This window comes from Gracilinanus agilis, chromosome 1 (genome assembly GCF_016433145.1).
Source record: "Gracilinanus agilis isolate LMUSP501 chromosome 1, AgileGrace, whole genome shotgun sequence".
Classification (NCBI taxonomy): Eukaryota; Metazoa; Chordata; class Mammalia; order Didelphimorphia; family Didelphidae; genus Gracilinanus; species Gracilinanus agilis.
This window is the reverse complement of record NC_058130.1, coordinates 50,698,006-50,719,865: the sequence shown is the minus strand read 5'-3', so window position 1 is coordinate 50,719,865 and position 21,860 is coordinate 50,698,006. Positions and strand designations below refer to the sequence as shown.

General features: G+C 35.6%; 1 protein-coding gene across 2 annotated transcripts in view; it reads right to left on the bottom strand.

The window, feature by feature from the left end:
• GRM7 (glutamate metabotropic receptor 7) overlaps positions 1 to 21,860 on the bottom strand; it is a 903,481-nt gene that overhangs the window by 418,889 nt on the left and 462,732 nt on the right. For both annotated transcript variants that reach the window (XM_044656830.1, XM_044656831.1), the window contains exons 3-4: positions 21,491 to 21,632; positions 20,034 to 20,188 (exon numbers count right to left, since the gene is read on the bottom strand). In XM_044656830.1, the coding sequence (XP_044512765.1) occupies positions 20,034 to 20,188; positions 21,491 to 21,632 (297 nt within the window). The remainder of the gene's footprint in view (positions 1 to 20,033; positions 20,189 to 21,490; positions 21,633 to 21,860) is intronic.

Sequence of the window (21,860 nt, the reverse complement as noted above, 5' to 3'; positions counted from 1 at the left end):
AGGAGCTAATATTAGCACCCAGGGCTTCTGACTCTAAATAAAGTATCATTTTTACTGTACCACATCTTTTATTCACTAACATTTGATCTTAAGAACAAAGAAAATAAAGAACATATTAAATATTAAAACAAAAAGTGTAATCTCTGAAATTGACTGAATGTACAAAATTTGAGCATTATAAGTTATCTGAATAATTCCACTTAGAAATGTGTACCAAAGAGGATAAAAAATATAGAATGTGCATATTTTCAGAGGCTATTTAATTTGGTATTTATATTAATCAAGTTCATAGATTTCTAATTCACCTGTATAAACAAGCATAGGCTATGAGCTGATTTCCTATCATAGAAGTCACAGGTGGAAGTCACGTACAAACTAGGAGTTTTCCACAACAAAATCATTCATCTCAAAGCATAATGATTTGCATTATTTGCTTATTAGAAGTTTCATGTGTGGATCATAAATGATTTTTCCACTACTGTCTCAAGCATTCAACAAATCACTATTATATTATCTATCTGTCTTCCTCTTCAGTTTTTGTTTCCCCTTTATTTGACTTTCCCTCTCATTGTGTTCATTCCCTATGACTTACTGTCCATTAAAAGCTTATCAGGGAAAACTAAAGATAGTAAAGCAGAGGAATAGAGCTAAAAACAAACTTAAACTTAAGGCTGTTGAATTAATATATGGATTGAGAAATATAAATTTTAAAATATGAATTAACCTATTAAGATGGAGTCTTAAAAATACAGTGATAATGATAAGTAGCAATATTGTAATGACAACAGAATTTTCATTGGATGCTTATATAAACAGTAACTTTGTCTACAGCATACTCAGAGAAGTACTGCATTTGGTACCATACTAGAAATGAGCTATTTATTTCATTATAATGGTTTAAGGGAGCTGTGGAGAGGATTTAACATTCTCTTTAATGTGGCTCCCACCTACATTTCTAGCTTGATTTTATATTACTCCCTGAACATATTTCATTCCATTCAACAAATTGGCTTTTCTGTTCCCTATGCATGTCATGCCTTGTTGTACACACACACACACACACACACACACACACACATATATAAATATATATATATATATATATATATATATATATATATATAAAACCAAGTCTAATTTGATGTAACATCAACATTTTGTGCAACAGGTGGAGGTAACCCTTATTTTCCTTAGCTAAGTTTAGCTTTCTTGTAAGTCATATGATTTGGAGGAAATAATTTATTATTGTAATCACTATTTCGTAGGAAGCAAGCAAATGTAACCAGTCTCCAAACTCTGGAAAGTCCTAAATCTAAAAGTAGAAATACTACTTTTATTATAAGAACTCTTATCTCTCTTCAGGAGTCTTGTGTCTACTGATGGGACTCTAGATCCAATTGGTTCCTTAATTACATGCCTTTCTAATAAATGGCATAGCTTTGACATTGTTTCCTCAATTATTTACAAAATTAATCATGATAATTGGCAAGGCAGCCAGGAATTCAAGGGAGGACTCTGCAACTTTGAGAAATTCCTTCAAGTGCTCTAGTTGATTTTCTCACTGAAGAATTTCTCCCAGAAGGTTATCTCAGAGGTGAGATTTCTCCTCAATTTCATTCCTAAGCTAAACTAAGCTCCTACATTTTGAGGGAAGTTGCATTGAGGTAATAATAGGATCCAATAATAACATATGAAAGAGAACTTCCCTGGAAAATTTTCTTATAGCATGGGCTTACAGGGAAGCTCCCAAATGAGCAAGATTTGACCAAGAAATGTGCCATTACATTATTTAAAATTTGTTTTAAAACTGCAAGAAATTTAGCTAATCATTTGTTTTGGCCTCATTTTGGTGCTTTTGAGAATCATAAATTAAAGAATCTAAGGCTAGCCATGGGGGAGAAATATATAAACTGCATGGAATACTGGTTTTGTTGGTTTCCTTTTCAGTTGATACATTCCCAACAAACCTGTGGAAATTTTTTTCTCTATTCTGTTTTACCTACTCCTTTTCCTGCTCCTTTGCAAAGCATTGGCCTCATCTTTCTGGTCCTCTGCACCCCCATCTCATTCTTTTCTTGAATTAACTAGAGATTTAATTATTCTTGCTCAAGAATGGTCCAAAACTGGTATTCTCAGTCTTCATGAAAGGCTTCTAGGGGGCAGCTGGGTAACTCAGTGGATCAAGAGCCAGGCCTAGAGATGGGAGATCCCAGTGTCAAATCTGGCCTCAGACACTTCCAAGTTGTATGACCCTGGGCAAGTCACTTAACCCCCATTACCTAGCCGTTACCACTCTTCTGCCTTAGAACCAATATATGCTTGGAGAATGATGGCACAAAAACCTAAAAAGAGAAAATATATTTTCCACTGGGAGCAGAATTAACTTTCAACTATCCAGAGCCTCATGAAACAACATGGGGATAGAATTAAATTCCTTTGGTCTATTATTCTATATATAGGGGTCACTACACTAGAATGGGTAACTTGAAATCTCTCCCTTAAAGTTGAAAGGTTGGCCCATGCTACAAACTCATCTATCTACTCTCTTCAAATTGATGAAGATTCAATAGCCCAAATAATCCTACAAAATTGCATGGTTCTAGATCTAATGACTACCTCATAGGGAGAAGAGTGTGGTATAATTAACCAAGAATGTTGTTCTTTTATTAATTGATGAGAAGAAATAGATAACAGCCTTTACAAAATTCAATAAATTATAGCAGAAATACAACTACCCACCTGAGGTGACCCCTGGTGGAAATGTTTTCTTAGTTTATTTGCATAAAAGGAAATGGCCTAGTGGTCACCATTGGTAAATAGGCCCTTATTGCCCTTTGTCTTTTAATTATTTTTAGATTTTCCATTAGTTGCTATGTTAAAGGTTATTCCAGGTTAGTCACAGGAAGGTTCGTGTTAGTGTACTCAGCTGACCTTTACTATATTTTAAATCTTATAGAATTAACTTATAGGTAGTGATCCTTAAGATGTTAAAACTCCCATGGATCAAAGGGGAGAATTGAGAGGACCAAACTGACTCTATTTTGTGTCATTGTAGACATTTTGTGCAGTTGCTGGACCTAAGTCTCATTTTCTTGAGTTAAGTATAGATTTCATGTATTTCAAATGATTTGGGGGAAATAATTTATATCATACTACTAACTGTTTTGAAAGCTTTGCACAGATGCAACTAGTCAGATGTCCTGAACTTTGAAAAGTCTCTAAAATTTCAACTAGTAACTATATTTTATAATAAAAACCCTTAAAAATCTCTCTTTGGGGCCTTTGTGCTTACTGAGGGGATATACTCAATTGTCTGCAATTGCATACCTTCCTTAAAAACCACATATCTCAGACTTTTGTTTCCTCAGTTATTATAAAATTACTCACAACAGTACATTGTCCCTTTAAGTTCCCTTTCCTATTAAATATTTTTCTGAATAAAAGTATAGGGGCAAAAAGTAATATCATATAAAGGAAAAAAAAAACTTTAAATAAACTGTTAAAGTCATAATACATTCCCTCTCTTTTAGGTGAACAATTTAGTACCTAAAATAAATGGAAAAATAATTATGTTTAATTAAAAAGTTGTGTGTGTGTGCATATATGTGTGTGTGTATATTTGTGTATAAATGTTTATATATACATATTTATGTATAAACTTTCATGTAGAACTGGAGCATAAAGATAGAATCAAATCTCTTTGTGAATGATATAGAATGATGTCTCATTTGTATGTGAATAATTTGATATTTTGAAGCAGAGAAAGGAATTTTATTCATTATAATCTAGAGAAATGTGTCCATAAAGAAATATAGGTTGAAGAACATCAAAGGTGATAATGAACCTTGTTGAAGACTTTAAAGCTGCAGAGAAAATAATACCTTGGTTCAATCACATATAAATGTTTTAGGATGAAATAAAAATGAGAAATTATAAAAAGATGTGGAGACTGTAATAAGATAAAAATTGGACTAGTTATTTCATAGAGGATATTTAAGGAGTTGTCACCTTTTAAGGGAAAGGTGAGTTACTGAATGTCAAGAGGCTCTCATTTCAGATACTGAAGTATATATAGGAGAACCTTCCATAGGAACCAAAGGGGAAGAATTAAAGACAGATTAGGCCTGAAAAGCTCTTTTTATTTGGTTTATATGAGCTTATAAACCATGATACTCTTTCCTCTCCATACATCTACTTCATAGAATCCATATTTCTGCCAAATTTTTAGTACCTTATCACCTTTTCAATTACTTTTATTTGCCTCATACATGTTTTACTTTTATTTATATATTCTCTATATATTACTATAAAATAGTATATTTTCTGTTTTGTTTTTGTCTTTGAATCTACAGTAGCCAATACAATGCAACATCAGGTAGCTTCAGAGATACAAAGGCACTCAGTCCATTCTGAGTTCTCTATTTCCAGGAATTCTGGTCCTTTCATAGAAAGCTAGGTTGTGCAGTGGATAGAGGGCAAAGTCTAGAGTCAGGAAGATTCACTTTACTGAGTTAAAATCTTTTCCTTGTTTTTTTAACCCACTAATTCCTATTATTATTTTTAATTACATGCAGAAATGATTTTTAAATAATTGTTTTATGATCTTTCCAATCCAAATTCTTGCCCTCCTTCCATCTCCTTTCCTCTCCCTTATTCCAGTGTTGTCATGAAATATAAAATTTCTCTATACCTCATGTTGTGAATGAAGACATACACACATGTGCAGAAAAAAAAATGATGAAGGAAATGAAGTAGAAATGGCATGGTTTTATCTGCATTCATACCCTGAAAGTTCCTTCTATGTTTGTGGATTGCACTTTTCATCAGATAACTACTGGGGTTTTCGTACATCCTTGCATTGCCAATAATAGTTTAGTATCTTACAATATTTCTATTTCTTTTGAAAATATTCCAGTTCTCCTGATTTTGCACCAGTTCATAAAAGTTTTTCCAAAAGTTTTCTGAAATTATCTCATTTATTGTTTCTTATGGTACAACAGAATTTCATTACAACCTTATACCATAACTTGTTAAGCCATGCCCCAATTCATTATGCTTATATTTCCTTTAGAATTTGATATATTTTACTCTACTCATTTAAAAAAAAGTATTCTGAGAAAAGGACCATAAGATTTACCAGGCTGCCAAGGGTATCTTTGACACAAAAATATTAAGAACCCCTATTTTAAGGCTTCTTTTTCCATTCAAAGAATAATGGATAGCCTATATACCAGTGATGGCGAACCTTTTAGAGACTGGGTACCCAGTCACACTGCATATGAGGCCCCTGCCTTCCCCCAGAGAGGGGAAGGAGGAAGCACTCCCATTGGGTTGCTGTGCCGAGGGGCAGGTGGTGTGAAAAGTGTCCTCATTTTTGTGTGGAAAGGGGGAAGGGAGCAGTCTGCTCCAGCACTCATACCCTAGGTTCATCAAAACTGCTACATATGATAATTTATTATTTTTGCTAGGAAATACAAGCAAATCCCTCAACTTTAATAAATTATAGTGAATTTTTTTCAATAATCTTTTTTTGCTTTTGAAATCCATTTGAGCAGTTTAATAGACCTCTTAAAAAGCTCACAACCTCTTGGCTTCTATATTTGAATTTAATAAAATTTCATGTCCTTCTATCTTCTGCTGATCATTATGTCTAAGTTAATTATACTTATTAACTATATGTGAGGGTTCTTTATTCCATTCTAGCAGTGAACGTGTCAGGAAGATAACCCAGTGGATGCTGACAATAATCTATTAGTCTCCAGGTTCATTTAACTGTCTCATGCCAGAGGAGACTTTTTAAGCAATGAATTCCTAAAACTTGACAGCAGATAAAAACAACCTCCTTGTCTTTGTGATAAGGAAGTAGCCATTGCATTGAAGAGTGAAGTGAAAGTAGCTTTGGACAGGGCTCATTACATTACTCTTAGCAGACAGAAATCCTGCTTATCTAGCTTCATAATGTTTGAAGCTTTTTTTTTCCTCGATTCAATTACCAAATTGTTTCATTTCTTTCACCCCTACTTCAAAGACTTTATTTCCTTCCAATTCTTTCCAGTTTTCTTGAGGTCCTATAAACCACTGAGCCTCTTTTCCCCTCTGCTCCTCTTAATTAATGGCATCCCCACTGTTGGTTTGACAGCTTACATCAATGCTACTGTTACCATGTACAGCCTACTATCTGTATCTCTCCATACTTAGGATGTTGTTTCTCCATGCTGATACCTCTTCTTGGCTTTTTTTTTTTTTAATTTTGCTTCCTTTCCTAGAATGCTGCACTCAAATACTGATAAGCATATACTCATGCACTGCTGCTTTCTTCTATAAAAGAAAGTGAGATATTCCTCGAGGAGAGGGAAAATGTGTATATGTGCTCATTAAAGCAAATAGAATCATGTCATTCCTTTGCTGGAGGTCACTTTGAGGGATAGGAGATACTCTGGGGGAGTCTCTCCAAAACCCTTCTGGTTTTGTCTAGTCTAAATAAGGCGAAAGCTGGTAATTTCAATAAATAACATTCCCCAGTTATCTACCAGGTCCCCTAAAGCACTTAGGCTCAGAAGGCAACAAACATAGAAGAGGTTTGTTTATATAACAAGAGAAAACATAAATACTAACAACTGAATTACCTGGATTATAGGTAAGCCCTTTCCCTATTCTGGTAGGGCTTACTTTTATACAACCCTATCATTATACAGGCAATCCTTATCTCAAAGAGTTTTGAAGTTCAGAAAAGCTAATGCATGTAAATCAATTTGCAAATATGAGTATTATATAAATGCAGACTATTATCATTTATGTTCCTGTGACTCACAGTACTGCCCTGGGTGGACCTCCAGTAGAGAACAAACAGAATTTTTGCCTCCACATTGTTCTCAGTGTGACATTTTACTCTAGTTGCATGCTGTACAGACCTCAGTCTTCTTGGCTTTATGCTGTTTTAATTTTCTTTTTCATCTATTCCCAGGAGTCAGTATGGTCCTCACAATAGGATCATCACTTTAGAGGTGAACATAATAAGTCATTTGAGTTTAACACAGTTGTTTTATATATCAGGAAATTGAGGCCCAGAGGGTTTGTCCAGAGAAATACAGCTAGTAATTCTGGGTAAGATTTGAATTGATCTCCTTCTGATTCCATACCCAGTGGTATCCTTTTGATTACATTTTCTTAACACTTTTTACAGTCTTATTGCTAAGGATCTAAAAGTCCTCCTGTACTCATTATACTTCTACCATATCTGGAACCAATCAAGAGGATTTTCTTTTGATTGTCCTGCTTCCACATCCTAATTTCAGGCTATTTAAATCTTCCATCCTTTATATTGGCTTTCAAAGATTCATTCTATAATCATGGGGTCTCTGGGTTCTATGATAAATCCCTTTACTCTACTCAATCTCCATTCATTTCCAGCGTTTTGTGTGTGAATTCTTCTGTGAACTTCCTCTTCTTCTGGTGGAATGCTTCCCAATCACTCAGAATACTCTAAAAAAATCTTACAAGGTCTGAAAGATTCCAGAGCCTAATTTGTTTTGTCATCCTCTGGTGGAGAAGGGCTAGAATTGTTTGTGAACAGCCACTAGGAAGTCCATGAACTGGCAGAGTTGTAAGGGTTTAAAAATGCTTCATAAGTACTGTGTTTTTGATCCTCACAAGCCCACAATAAAATATTTATTTACATATTTATATTTATATAATGTTATATTTTTGTTATATTCTATTTTGTATATTTTAGATATAATATTCATATGTTATGTATTGTGGATTATATATAATATATATTATGTGTTATATGTAATGTAATAATATAACATATATGTAAAAATGTAATAAATAATATGATATATAATGCATGTAATACAATATATCATATATAATTTAATGTAATAAACTATGTAATATAATATAATATATAATGATATAATGTGAGATGACTATATGTAACATAATGTATGTACTCTAAGTACAGAATAAATCATTTGTTATTGTTGAAGACAGGTAGGTAATAGAATTATGGTCTGGGAATCAGGAAGACCTGCGTTCAAATCCAGTCTAGCTGTGTGACCTTGGGCAAGACAATTAATCCTGTTTGTCTTGGTTTCTTTATCTGTAAAATTATAATCATATACATATATGTGTATATACATGCTTACAAAATAATAGTATCAAATAAAAGTACAATTATTATCCCCATTTTGTAGATGAGGAAACTAAAGTTGATAATGAAACAGAGCTTAAATGATTTGGCCAAGGTCACATAGTTATTTAGTGTCTAAGGGAGGATTTAAACTTGTCATATAATTCCAAGTCAGTTCTTTATCCACTGTTCCACCATGGTATAAACCAGTGGTTCCCAAACTTTTTTGGCCTACTGCCCCCTTTCCAGAAAAAAATATTACTTATTTTTCCAGTGCCCCTGGAAATTAATTTTTTAAAATTTTAATAGCAATTAATAGGAAAGATAAAGGCACCTGTGGCCATCACCGCCTCCTCATATCATTGCAGCACCCACCAGGGGGCGGTAGCGCCCACTTTGGGAATCACTGGTATAAACCAACATGATTCAAACTGCAAACTAATCCAAAACTTCCTCTTTCACTCTCAGAGTTTCTGACTTACTTTTACTACCTCACTATCAGTAGTTATTTTCTGATATCTACCCTTACTTTGTACCATAATCATCATTAATGTACATATTTACACCAGAGATGTGAAGTGTTCATGGGTGTACTGCAGTAGTAGAGGGAACAGACATACTTGGCTTTTTCTAGTTTAGTGCTAAATCTTCTTGGTTGGCAAATCTGTCTGTCAAGGATCCTTAGAGCTATAAGTCTTTAGTCACACAAGCTTTTCATGACATGCTCAATACCTGGAGATGATAATGATTTATCTTTTCAAATGTTAAAGAAGTAAATTAAGAAAAAATGTCTATAATGGGGTGCCCTAACCCTCTTCCTTCATCCTTCCCCTATTAAGTACTCCAATCGAATCTAATATTATTATTAAGCTCTTCCTGTGTGTGTGAGATATTTGGCTTCATGTTGGAGATAAAAAGATAAGACGAAAAGTATCCCCTCAAGAAGATATGTCCTATAAGGTAGCTGGAAGGCATCAAGAGTAAAAACACTGGGCCTTCGAGTCTGAAAGTTCAAATCTAGCATCAGATATGTAAAAGTTTAGTAATACCAAATAAATTACTTAACCTGAGTCTCAGTTTCCTTATCAGTAAAAAAGGGATTTTAATCACACTTGCCTCCCAGGGTCGTTGTGGAGCTAAAATAAGAATATGTTTGTAAAGTACTTCGTAAATCTTAAAGCATTATAAAAATACTAGTTTTTAGTATTATTATTATACTTGGAAACAGAATAGAAATTGATCAGCACATACATATTATTTTGGGGGAAAAGGGGGTACTAACAACTAGAGTCAATCAGGAAAGACTTCCTAAAAGAGGTGCCATTTGAATTGAAAGGTGGGAAGAAGGCCTCTTTAAAATATAAAAGCTATAAAAATCTATATGAAACAATATTCTAAATCATAGTTGATTAGATAAAAGCAAATAAATTAACTCTGAGATACTATTGCACATCTTTCAAATTGACTCAAATGATTCAAATGATTAAGGGGGAAAATGACAGACACTGGAGGGGATATGGAAAAATGGGAGCACTAATATACTACTGGTAGAACTGTGAACCAAATCATCATGGAGAAGAATCTGGAATTATGCATAAAGTATTATATAGCTGTACATTATAAGGATAAAAAATAATAAAGGCTGGTATAAATATATATATTAGTATTTTAATTAAAGCCATGCTGATAGATAAAGTTATTAGACCACGCGCTTGTAAGCATTCAAAACTTGCCGCCTAGCCATAATTGTCTCCTGTCTCCTCCCGAGTCTGCTGGCCAAGAGACCACTCCCCCCTAACCCAGGAGACTTAAACTCTCCTCTGTGTGGAGACGTAGGCATCCCCACGCCCAGAGAACCGGAAACGGAAACCCGTTGGACCAAAGGAAATGTAGATTGACAATTTCCACGTGTCCATAGAAAATATATATACTTTTAGATGACATCTCCCAAATTTCACTTTTACAACATACTGTACATACTTTTTGATCCAGTAACACCACTATTAATTTTATTTCCTAAAGTGATCAGGAAAAAGGGAAAAGAAGCTCTATGGTCTAAAATAATTATAGTGGCTCTCTTTGTGCTGTCAAAGAACTGGAAACTGAAGGGATTCCCATTCATTGGTGAATGGCTAAACAAGTTGTGATATATCATTATGATGGGATACTACTGCATTGTAAGATATGACAAGCAGACTAATTTTGGATAAACATGGAAAGACATACATGAAATTATAAAGAGTGAAAAAGAAGAATTAAGAAAACATTATATAGAACGAAAGAAACGTGGTTTGAAGAATGACTTGTGTTTGTCCACCTCTAGAAAAAGAATTGATGAATAGAAATAAGTAAGATAGTTTTATATGTGTATATATGTATATATAGTGAAATGATGCCTTGTTGAATGAAAGGAGGGAAAGGAGGGAGTAAATTGGGTATTTAAATGTAGCAAAAATATTTTTTTTAAATATATAGTTTTATACATGTATATTTCTTTTTGTCAAAATGATAACTTCTCTAATGGGGGAAGAGAAGGGAGTGAGGGAGTTAACTGGGGATTTTAATGTAACAGATAAATAAATAGACAAAAGAATATATGGTACAATCTATTGAAAGGCACAGGAGAAAAAGATGGAATGCCAAATTTAAGGAATAGCAAAATGTTTTGCCAACATTCAAGGATTGTTGCAGAAGTCAGTTTTTGTAAGCAGTCTACCTAGGACAGGTATTACCCAGTTGTTTGTTTGTTTGTTTGTTTGTTTGTTTGTTTGTTTGTTTGTTTGTTTGTTTTTTAATTATGAAATTTCTTGGGAGATACTGAAATTTCTAGTTCTCATGGGGTCAGGTCTCTATTTTTAAAAGTCTTTAAAAAAGAAATCAGAAAGTACCTCTTCACCTACCTTCTCACAATACCACTTTCTTTTCCTTCTCTCCTTTAATTCTTCTCCTTGTCTGACACCTATACTTATTCTTTGATGCTATCTTCACATAATTCTTTATTTCTAAATAGGTAGTTACAACCTGGCTTAGTCTTTGTTTTTCTTTCTCTTTTATCATTCTCATTCAGCTGAGTTGTTTCAGAGGATGAGGGAAGACTAGGTTATAAAAAGCTTTAAATGCTAGGGAGGTTTGTAATGAATTTTTAGAGACACACAGAGCCACAAGAGTTCATTGCTTTCCAAAATCATTTTGGCAGCTGAATGGAGGAAGGACTGGAGTAAGCAGGGACTTGAGGCTGAGAGAGGAATTAGAAAGCTATTTCTTCTTGTGTTCTCATCCTCAACACTGTCATATATCAAGTACTTAATAAATTATTGTTTTTCATTTGTTCATGTATTCAGTCTTAAAGGACCACAGACAGTTATAGCTGGAAGAGACCTAAGAGTTATCTAGCCAAACTCCTTCATTTTACAGATGAGGAAAGTTAGTCCCAGGGAAGTTAGAGTGACTTGCCCAACATCACCCAGCTTGTGAGTGATAGAATCAGGATGCAAATTCAGGTGATAGGATTCCAAGTTACTAGAGATGAAATAGTTTGTTGGAGAATATTAGGAAAATGAATCTTTCTGCTATTACCAGTTGGAACATTTATGTCAGTGGTAAAAATAAAAGGAAGGCTAGTGTCCAGCAATGTGTAGAAGTCTGATAAATTAATTATTAATTAGAATTCTACTTACTTTTTCATTTTCAAGCTTGAAATTTACATTTACTTGAATTTTTGTTGTTCTTTAATTGTTTTCAGTCATATTAGACTCTGTGACCCCTTTTGGGTTTTTTCTTGACAAACGTACTAGAGTGGTTTACCATTTCCTTCTCCAATTCTTTTTATAGATGAGGAAACTAAGGCAAACAGGGTAAAGTGACTTTCTTAGAGTCTCACAGTTACAAAGTGGCTGAGGCTGGTTTGAACGAAGGTCCTCCTGGCTCCAGAGTGGATGCTTTATCCACTGTGCCAGCTAAATGCCCCCTTGAACTTAAGAATCTTTATTATTGCCGTTCATGATCTACAGTGAATCATAATACGTTTGCATTTCACACTTTACATGGGAAGCAGGGACAGAGTTTGAGTCATTATTTTCACATAGCATGAATCAAGTTACAGGTTTGTACTAAGGGTGACACAACAGAAATAGAAACTTTAGAGTCTAACTGTACATAGTGAGAAATTACATGCTATATGCAGGAGTTTGCAATCTAATTGGAAAATACTGAGACTGATTCCATAAGTCATCTCAAAAAAATGGTCTTAGTGCTTTATGGTTATAGCTGATACACATAAAAAATAATTAACACCACAAGCAAATATGTGACTGGTGCTAAATGTGTGGTGCAGACAATGCTTGCTAAGGGAGTTCAGAGCATTCTGATTACTGGCAGAATTAGGAAATCCATCAATCCAACAACAAGCATTTTTTCAAAGCTCAATAGCGTAAGGCAGTGTGAAACCCAAAGGACAAAAAGATCAAGCAAAAATATTCCCTCCAACTGGGGTGGGAGAAGGGGGCACATTCTAAAGGGGGAAAGAAGTGGAATTCAGCTGGAACTAGAAAACCAACTTGATTTCCTTCTGCTAGTAGAAGGAGGTACACTTCTTCCTCTCCCCCCAGGGAAGGGCTGGACCCTGCTTAAAGTGCCTCTGCAGACTATTGACTTTGCTATTTAAGCATGTATGCCTTCTTATTATGTACTTATTATTCACTAGTAATTCATTATTAAGCACTTATTCTCTTTTAACAAGTAAATACTACAAATGGAGCCTCCTTTATTGTTTTATGGGCTTGTAGACTTAGGAAAGTGATGGAAGGCATTTTAGTCCTGCAAATTAAAACTGATAAGTAAGGCATCAGAACCTTTTCCTAGAAGGATCCAGAGCAACTGTCAGTTGTTAAAACATTTACCATCATACTCCTACCCTTCACCTTACCCCATCCCCAAAAAGCCCTTTAATCCTCATGAGGGAAGTCCATTATTGTTACCAAAATAATCATTTATAAGATTTGTCAACTGAATATATACTATGTCAGGAAAAGTGGAAGACTAAACCTTCAGTCTTTTTCAGTCAAATCCAACTCTTCATGAACCTATTTAGGATTTTCTTGGTAGAGATACAGAGTGGTTTGCCATTTCCTTCTCCAGTACATTTTATAGATGAAGAAACTAAGGCAAATGAGTTTAAGTGACTTGCCCAAGATCACACAGTTGGAAAGTATCCAAGGTCTGATTTCAACTCAGGAAAGGAGTCTTCCAGACTCAAAGCCTAGCACTCTATCCACTATGCTACCCAGCTGACCCTGGTTGACATGATTTTTCAGAATGATGAAGTTCTTGTTTATGAGGTTCTTTGGACCATGATTGAGACATATTGTTGTCTAAAAATAAAGTGCCATACTATAAAAAAAATGCCTGCCCTTTGATCCAGCCATACCATTGTTGGGTTTGTACCCCCAAAGAGATCATAAATAAACAGATTTGTACGAAAATATTTATAGCTGCACTTTTTGTGGTGGCAAAAAACTGTAAAAGGAGGGTATGTCCTTCAATTGGGGAATGGCTGAACAAATTATGGCATATGCTGGTGATGGAATACTATTGTGCTAAAAGGAATAATAAACTGAAGGAGTTCCAGGTGAACTGGAAAGTCTTCCAGGAACTGATGCAGAGTGAAAGAAGCAGAGCCAGAAGAACATTGTACACAGAGACTGATATACTATGGTAAAATCAAATGCAATGGACTTCTGTACCAGCAGCAATGCAATGACCCAGGACAATTCTGAGGGATTTATGGTAAAGAACACTACCCACATTCAGAGGAAGGACTGCAGGAGAGGAAACATATAAGAAAAACAACTGCTTGAACGCATGGGTCGGGGTGGACATGATTGGGGATGTGGACTCGAAACTACCACACCAATGCAACTATCAACAATTTGGAAATAGGTCTTGATCAAGGACACATGACAAAACCAGTGGAAATGTGTGTTGGCCATGGATGGGGGGATTGCGGGGGGTGAAGGGGAAAGTAGGAGCTTAAATCATGTAACCATGTTAAAAATGAAAAATAATAAAAAAAAATAAAGTGCCATAGGAAAAATGACTCAAGGTTAGTGGAAAGAGTGAAGGATTTCACATCAGAATATATGGATTAAAATCTTGTTTGAGAATTTACAAGTGTGTAAACTTGACCAATTCACTAAATGTGTCTTATTTATCTTAACTATAAAAGAGAGGGTTAGACTTTCCATCTCTAAATCTACGTTTCCATGAACATGAGTGGTAACTGAGTAAAGCTAAAATAGGACACAGTCATATTCAAACCTGATTTTTGTCATTTAGGCCCTTTATCACAGCTCTGAACTTCCTTGAGTTTAGGAAAGGAAAAAAAAATTAAAAAGATTATTTTCAAAATGATTCAGCTGATCCCAGTAAGAACTAGAAAGAAAGAGGTTCAGAGATGACTTCTTGGAGATTCAAGTCCAGTTCTTGTCTGGGCAAGTCATTAGCCACTCTGCTCTGGTTTTCTACTCTGTAATAAGAGAGTAATGATGTATTTGATCATGACTTCCTTGAGGTCAAGGATTGCCTTTTCTCTCCTTTTATATCTATAGCACTTAGTACAGGGCTTGATACATAGTAGGTTCTTAATAAATTCTTATTGATTAATTGACATTCAACTTTAGATTTGTTTTGAGGATCAAAGGAGAAAACATATGTATACTACTTGATTAACTTTAAATAATTAGATGTGTTATCTATTACTAATACTGAAAAATATGAAGACAATGAATTTATGCCAGGTCCAAACAATTTTGCTCCTCTCCATCACCACCTGCCCCCCCACCCCTGCCACACACACACACACACACACACACACACACACACACACACTTTTCTGTATACTTACATATCTCCAAGTTGTGTCAAGAAACAAGCTGTTTTAAAGAAGTATTTGAAACTTATCATCAATTGGGAAGACAATTAGAGTCATTTCAGAAAACCCAGCTTCACTTACAACATCTCTCTAATGTCAATGATGATGAAACTTGAAAAGACACTGCCTTGTGACCCTCGGTTCCCAGTCCATGGATTGCCCTGGACTAAGCTAGCCCCCAAGTGGTAGAATGATTTGAAGGGCAATCGGTTGACAGAGACTTGGGTATTTTCCTCTCAGTGGAGCTATTCAGAGCTGGAGATGATTATTGAAAGCCTGGGTTAATGGGGCAACACAGAGGCAAAGAAGATGCCAGGGATTCCTTGGCTCATCAGACAATACAGAGAAACCAAAAATTACAGAAGTGTTTTGGCTCAGGAAATAGAAGAAGAGCACTGCCAAGGTTTGAGACATTCCTTGGCCCTCCTGAAAGCACCAAGCAGCCAAAGATGTCAATATAGGCCTTTCTGTGACTCTCTTTCTAGTCCTTGGCTAATAGTGGCTGCGACATCTTCCCTATTAAACAAAGAGGCTTCCTTGGGTGTGATATACTGGGATTATTTTACTGATAAAGTCTATTGATATCAAGAATCTATGATAGTATTGCAGAAAGAGTGCTGGTTTTGGGAGTAGAGGACTTAAGTTCTAGTTCCATTTCTTATGTGACCTTTGGCAAGTCACTTAATCTTTCAGTGCCTCAGTTTCCTCACCTGTAAAATGAAGCTGCTAACCTAGCTGGCTTCTAAAATTCCTTCCGTTCAAAATCGTTGCTCTATTGATTCCATGTTGCTGATGTGGGTCCTTTTCGCTAATGACAATTGTATTCTTTCTATAATTTAGAAGATGATCTTTAAGAATACCTGAGGTTGAATAATTCATTCCTCTGCAGCCAACCTAATGATGAATTTCACCAAACTTAACCAGGATGCTCCTAAAATGACAGACCTGCAGGCCATCATGAGGGCTATCCTTTTAGCCACCTTCAGTCAAGAAGAGATGCCAAACAGAGCTCATGGTCCTTTGATTTACCTTTTAGAAATAGGTTTTCTTCCACACTACCACAAATAATGACATAAAACTTTATGGAACTGTTTTGATGTAAAAGGAGAATAAATACGACCCTCATGCAAAAAGGAGTAAAAAAGTAGAGATTAAATAATAGGAGTCTTTAGGTATTTGAAAATTGGTTCTCTTTGTCCCCTAGGCACAAAATCAGGAGCAATGACAAATTTTGCAAAAAAGGCAAACATAAGTTTGATATCAGGAAACATTCTTTGTGATTCGAGCTGTTCCAAAATGGAATGGACTGACTTCAGTAGTGAGTCAGTGTTCTTTCTTGGGAGGTCTTTAGGCAGAAACTAAAAAGCTACTCACTCACACCATATATTATAGGAGAGATTTCTTTCATGGATGGTTTAAAGTTAATGACCTCTGAGGTCTATAATCCCTTTTTTTTTTTTTTAATTTTTTAAACCCTTAACTTCTGCGTATTGGCTTATAGGTGAAAGAGTGGTAAGGGTAGGCAATGGGGGTCAAGTGACTTGCCCAGGGTCACACAGCTGGGAAGTGTCTGAGGCCGGATTTGAACCTAGGACCTCCCATCTCTAGGCCTGGCTCTCAATCCACTGAGCTACCCAGTTGCCCCTATAATCCCTTCTGACTTACATATTCTACAAATTCCACAACACTTTGTTGATACACTAGAGTCTCTTAGGTCTTTGATTTTAAATCATGGCCTCATGATATAGATAGATAAATAGCTCTATATAGATGTATAGACACAAATATATATAAATACATGTATTTAGGATATATAAGATGTGTGATGTGACCTATGACTTGTATATGTATGCATATTCATATAGCATCAAACTTTTTCAGGTGAAACCAGAAAAAATACATCTATATATCTAACAAATAATTGTGCATATGTAAATGTGTTTAGATGATTGAGAATCTCCATCTCCAAACACACACACACACACACACACACACACACACACATGATTCTCTAGCTATACTGCATCTGGATGTTTTATTTAATGTAGAAATAAGAGTCAGATAAGTTCTAAATCAATGAAAACTTAAAGCAGGATTTTCCACACATCTTACACCTGAGCCCCATAGAAAGCAGTCAGGGCATTTTCTGTAGGAATAAAAAAAAATTCACATTCCCCCTCCTCCTTTGCATACTACACTATGAGAGGATGAGAATATTCCCAAATTTTAGTATTAGTAGAATAATTATGCATTTGTTAATCACTTTTTCTCTTTCTATTTCTCTGTAAGAAGAATTAATTCCAACCTTTGGCATAGTTTGGATACTCCATTTGATTTCTCAATTATACTCATCATTATCTTCTCTCTCTTCCTTCAACCTGCACTCTCACACAAATATGTAGGAAATAAAATTCAGTTTCATTTCAGAAATTCACTACACACTTTGAGATAACTCTAGTCTAGGAAGATCATGAAAAAATCTTTGATTTTAATCAGCATTAAGATACCATGATATAAGAATAGATAGAGAGAGAGAGAGAGAGAGAGAGAGAGAAATAGATAGATAGATAGATAGATAGATAGATAGATAGATAGATAGAGAAATAGATAGATGGATAGATAGATGGATGGATGAACAGATGGACAGACAGACAGATAGATAAAGAGAGAGAGAGACCTATAATTAGCTTTGCAAAAGAAAATCTTTTTTAGTAATCTTGGAATCAGATGATCTAAGTTCAAATTTCATTCCTTTCTGAATCTTATCCAATATAGCCTCATTTTCTTCATCTGTAACCATAGAGGGGAGGGGCTGAACTACATGGCTTCTAAAGTCATTTGTAGCTCTAAATCTAGGCCTGCATCATATAATAGATAATGATATGGACTTGGAGTCGGAAAGACTTGAGTTCAGACTCTCCCTCCTATTCTTTCTAGCCACAGAATATCTAGAAAGTGAGACATTAACTTTTCTCAGGCTATTTCTTCATCCATGAAAAGAGGATAATAATAGGACTGACCTCCCAGAACTGTTGTGAAGCTAAAAAGAGATAATAATTATAAGGATGATGATAACAGCAACTAGCATTTATATAGAGTTTTCAGATTTACAAGGCATTTTACTTAGGATAACTCATTTGATCCTCACAAAGACCCTGCCTCTGAATTAGGTGCTACCACTATCCCCATTTTACAGTTGAACAATCTGAACTCAAAAGGCTTAAAGTGACTTATCCAGGGACATAAATCTAGTAAGTGTCTGAAGCAATGATTCTAATTCAAAATTCCCTGACTACAAGTAGTCAGTTTTATCTACTGAGCCACCTAGTTGTTGAGAGTTAACATATATAAAATGTTTGAAAAACCTGAAAGCATCACATCAGCTAGTGCTGTTGTAGTTATCATTGTCGTCATCATCATCATCATCATCATCATCATCATCATCATCACCATTATTATGTGATCTTATATGGCTTCTGAGATGTTTTCTAATCCTAGTGGAAGAGATTTGAACCTGGAATCAAACTTTTTTTCTTTTTAAAAAATAAATATACAACTACTTTTTTGTTTGTTTGTTTAAAATCATACGTATTTTATTTAATGCTTTGAAGGCACATCAAATTAGCACCTAGGTGGCACAATGGATAGAGTACCAGTCTGATGTTGGGGATATCTGGGTTCAAATCTTACTTTAGACACTTACTAGTTATGCTTCTCCAGGCAAGTCACTTTAACCCTGTTTGCCTCACTTTCCCCATCTATAAAATGAGCTGCAGAAAGAAACAGCAAACCAGTCCAAATGAGGTCATGAAAAGTCAGATACAACTCAACAACAACAAAATAATTCTGTGAAGGGGGCCATAGTTTTCACCAGTTTGCCAAATGTGTCTATGACACCAAAAAAAAAAAAAAAAGGTTAAGAATTTCTCTTCTAGAGCTTGGACTGATGCTATGAAAATTCAGGAGGAGCTACAGGTGATATACAAGTGACTCTCAGGAATTTTTTAAAACTCAGAACATGTAAGAAGGAGGCTGAGAAAAGTCACCTGAGCTTTCTAAAAGCCTACACAGACCAGGCATCCAGTGTTCTGAAGAGAATAATTAATTAGGCTAGAGTGGAGGCAAAGCAAAAAGGAATGCAAATAGTTGATCCCCCTTTGAATGAGAAGATAGAGCTCATTTTAATGTGTGAAGCATATTCCAGGGAGCCTTTGGAGACAAGGTCTAACAAAGAAATACAAAGCTGGGTACCCATGGAGGAGTTGTCTTTCTTTACATAGTGTCTACTTTTGAAAGAACTTTTCTTTTCAAATTAAATGAGAACATAAATTGTAATCAGCAAGTTTTCCTAGCCCAGAAGGATGCCAATTAGATTTCCCTCCACCCTCCTGCTTCTGGAAGGTCCCTGGAGCTATCAGGAAGGCAGAGGCCTCAAAAGCTTACAGGGATGAGATGGATGCAGGCTCCTAAAAGGGGGTGATATGCTGTGTAATCATAGGCTCACAGGGCTGGAAGGGACCTTGAGAGGTAATGGGGGGAAACATTTCCCATAGTTATCCTGCTAGGAAAGTAATGGATAAATTACAAAGGGAATTTATTCGCTCAGATAATGTATCTCACTCACATACGAGTGTGAGTGTATTGTTATTTCTCTTCGTATTAACTGTAATGCTATACTATCAGAAAACTCCTGTGGTATGAGTGAAAAAAATGCATGCTAATATTTCTACCATTGGGAAAATAATATAGTTCATTGAAAAGAGGAATATCAACTCAGAGGATGCACCCGGGAAGGTGTGTGACCTCATTTGTGCTTCACAGAGGCTAGACTTGAAACGCCGATGAATAAATGATGTATGAGCCGTGGGGCCACCGGCTCACACACCTGCCTTGGCCCACATCATACCTGTTCCCAGACTCTCCTGGCTCTGATGAAGGAGAAGAACTAACGCTGGGAAATCTGCTGCTTACCTTCTACCGTAGCTCTCTTTGGCTGAATGGTGATGGCTCCTTCTGCTATGTCTTCATTCTGATGCAATGGGTTCACTTTGGAGCCCCAACTGTCTGATCCCACCCAGAGGAAATGACCCAATTGGTCTGCCCTTTTGGCTGCCGCCAGGATCTGCCTGTGGACAGAAGTTGAATGCCTGGAGTTAATGGAAAGAATAGAGCAAAAATACTGATATTTTAGTCCAGTCCAATCAAATATGACATCCATTTAGTAAGTTCTTGAAAAATGGAAAAATCCATATGGTTTCTATCATATTATAGGATTCCCCAAATTCTAAGAGTAAATTTATGGTTTCCTAGAATTTTAACTCAAATATTTTATTCATTAATGTGATTAATGAATAAAATATTTATTATTAACAATGATATAATATAAATGATATTTAACAAATACATTTTTATTATTATATCAATAAATTTTAAGATGATAGATTCAAATTCTAAATTTTTTATTTTTATAGATATATTAGATGTGTTAGGGATTTTAGTCTTTTATTAAACTATGACCTCATTGATCTTGAAAATGACTTTCATTTTAGTTTTATTCTTCTTGTTGGTGAAGGTGGAATGCAAGGTTCCTGATGGTAGGATACCCTCTTCCTGTTCTTTTTATATCTTTAGAGCAGTGGTTCCCAAACTTTGTTGGCCTACTACCACCTTTACAGAAAAAATATTACTTAGCGCCCCCTGGAAATTTATTGAACTCAGAATAGAATGTAATGCAAAAAAAGTGTGGCCATCACCACTTCCCTGGATTGCTGCAGCGCCCACTAGGGGGCAGTAGCACCCACTTTGGGATCACTGCTTTAGAGCCTTGCACACCCAGTAGTGATTAGTCAATGCTCCCATGTTTTCATGTAAGGCAAAGTTGACAAGAGGGTGTCCTCTCTCAAATCTGAAAGTCAGAAGCTACTTCACTTGTCATATAGCCACCGAGTATTGAGTAATCATTCTCTTGACCAGTGCCCAGAATCTCATGTAAATTCCCAAGACTGAATCCAACAATCAAGATTCAAAATTAAAAGCAAACTCTTATCTATTGTAGAATGCCAAATATTTGCTTCCAGATTTATAGTCTTTAACATAACAGATAAAAGTCTTCTAGTATGTTGTAATGCTTACTAAATAAAGACCCTCCAAAGGGTTCACTGGTCTTTAACTTTAAAAAATAAAATAACACAGCACTTCTGCTAATAGGAGGTGGGGAGGAGACCAAAATGAATGACAGCAACCTGCTGTGACTTGCATTGTTTCCTATCATTAAGTATGCAGCTTAGAAAGCATATATTGACTTTGTCAGTATGTAATAATAGCTTTGATCCAATACTCTCTTTTTCCCTGCTGGTGCCTTCATCCTGATCTGCCTTCTTCTGAAGGTTGTCACATGCATATTAACAAACTTCATCAGTCATCCTTACTTTATATCCTCATCGTTGGCAAAAATCACCACGGCCCTGGAGTTGGGAGTATCCAAGAGCTGTTTGATAACTCTATCAAAATCAGAAGGCTTGTATTTCCGTTCTTGAGGAATTCGCACTGACTGAGCAATGCAGAGCCCACCTATGAGAAGGGAGAAAGAAACAGACAGAGATAGAAAGAGAGAGATACCAAGACAGAGACAAAGAGTAACATAGAGAACAGAGAAAAAAGAAAGTTAAAGTCAGAGAGAGAACAGAGAAAAAAAGACAAAGAAAGATATCAGAGAAATGAGTTGAGAGAGGGGGGAGAGAGAGAGAGAGAGAGAGAGAGAGAGAGAGAGAGAGAGAGAGAGAGAGAGAGAGAGAGAGA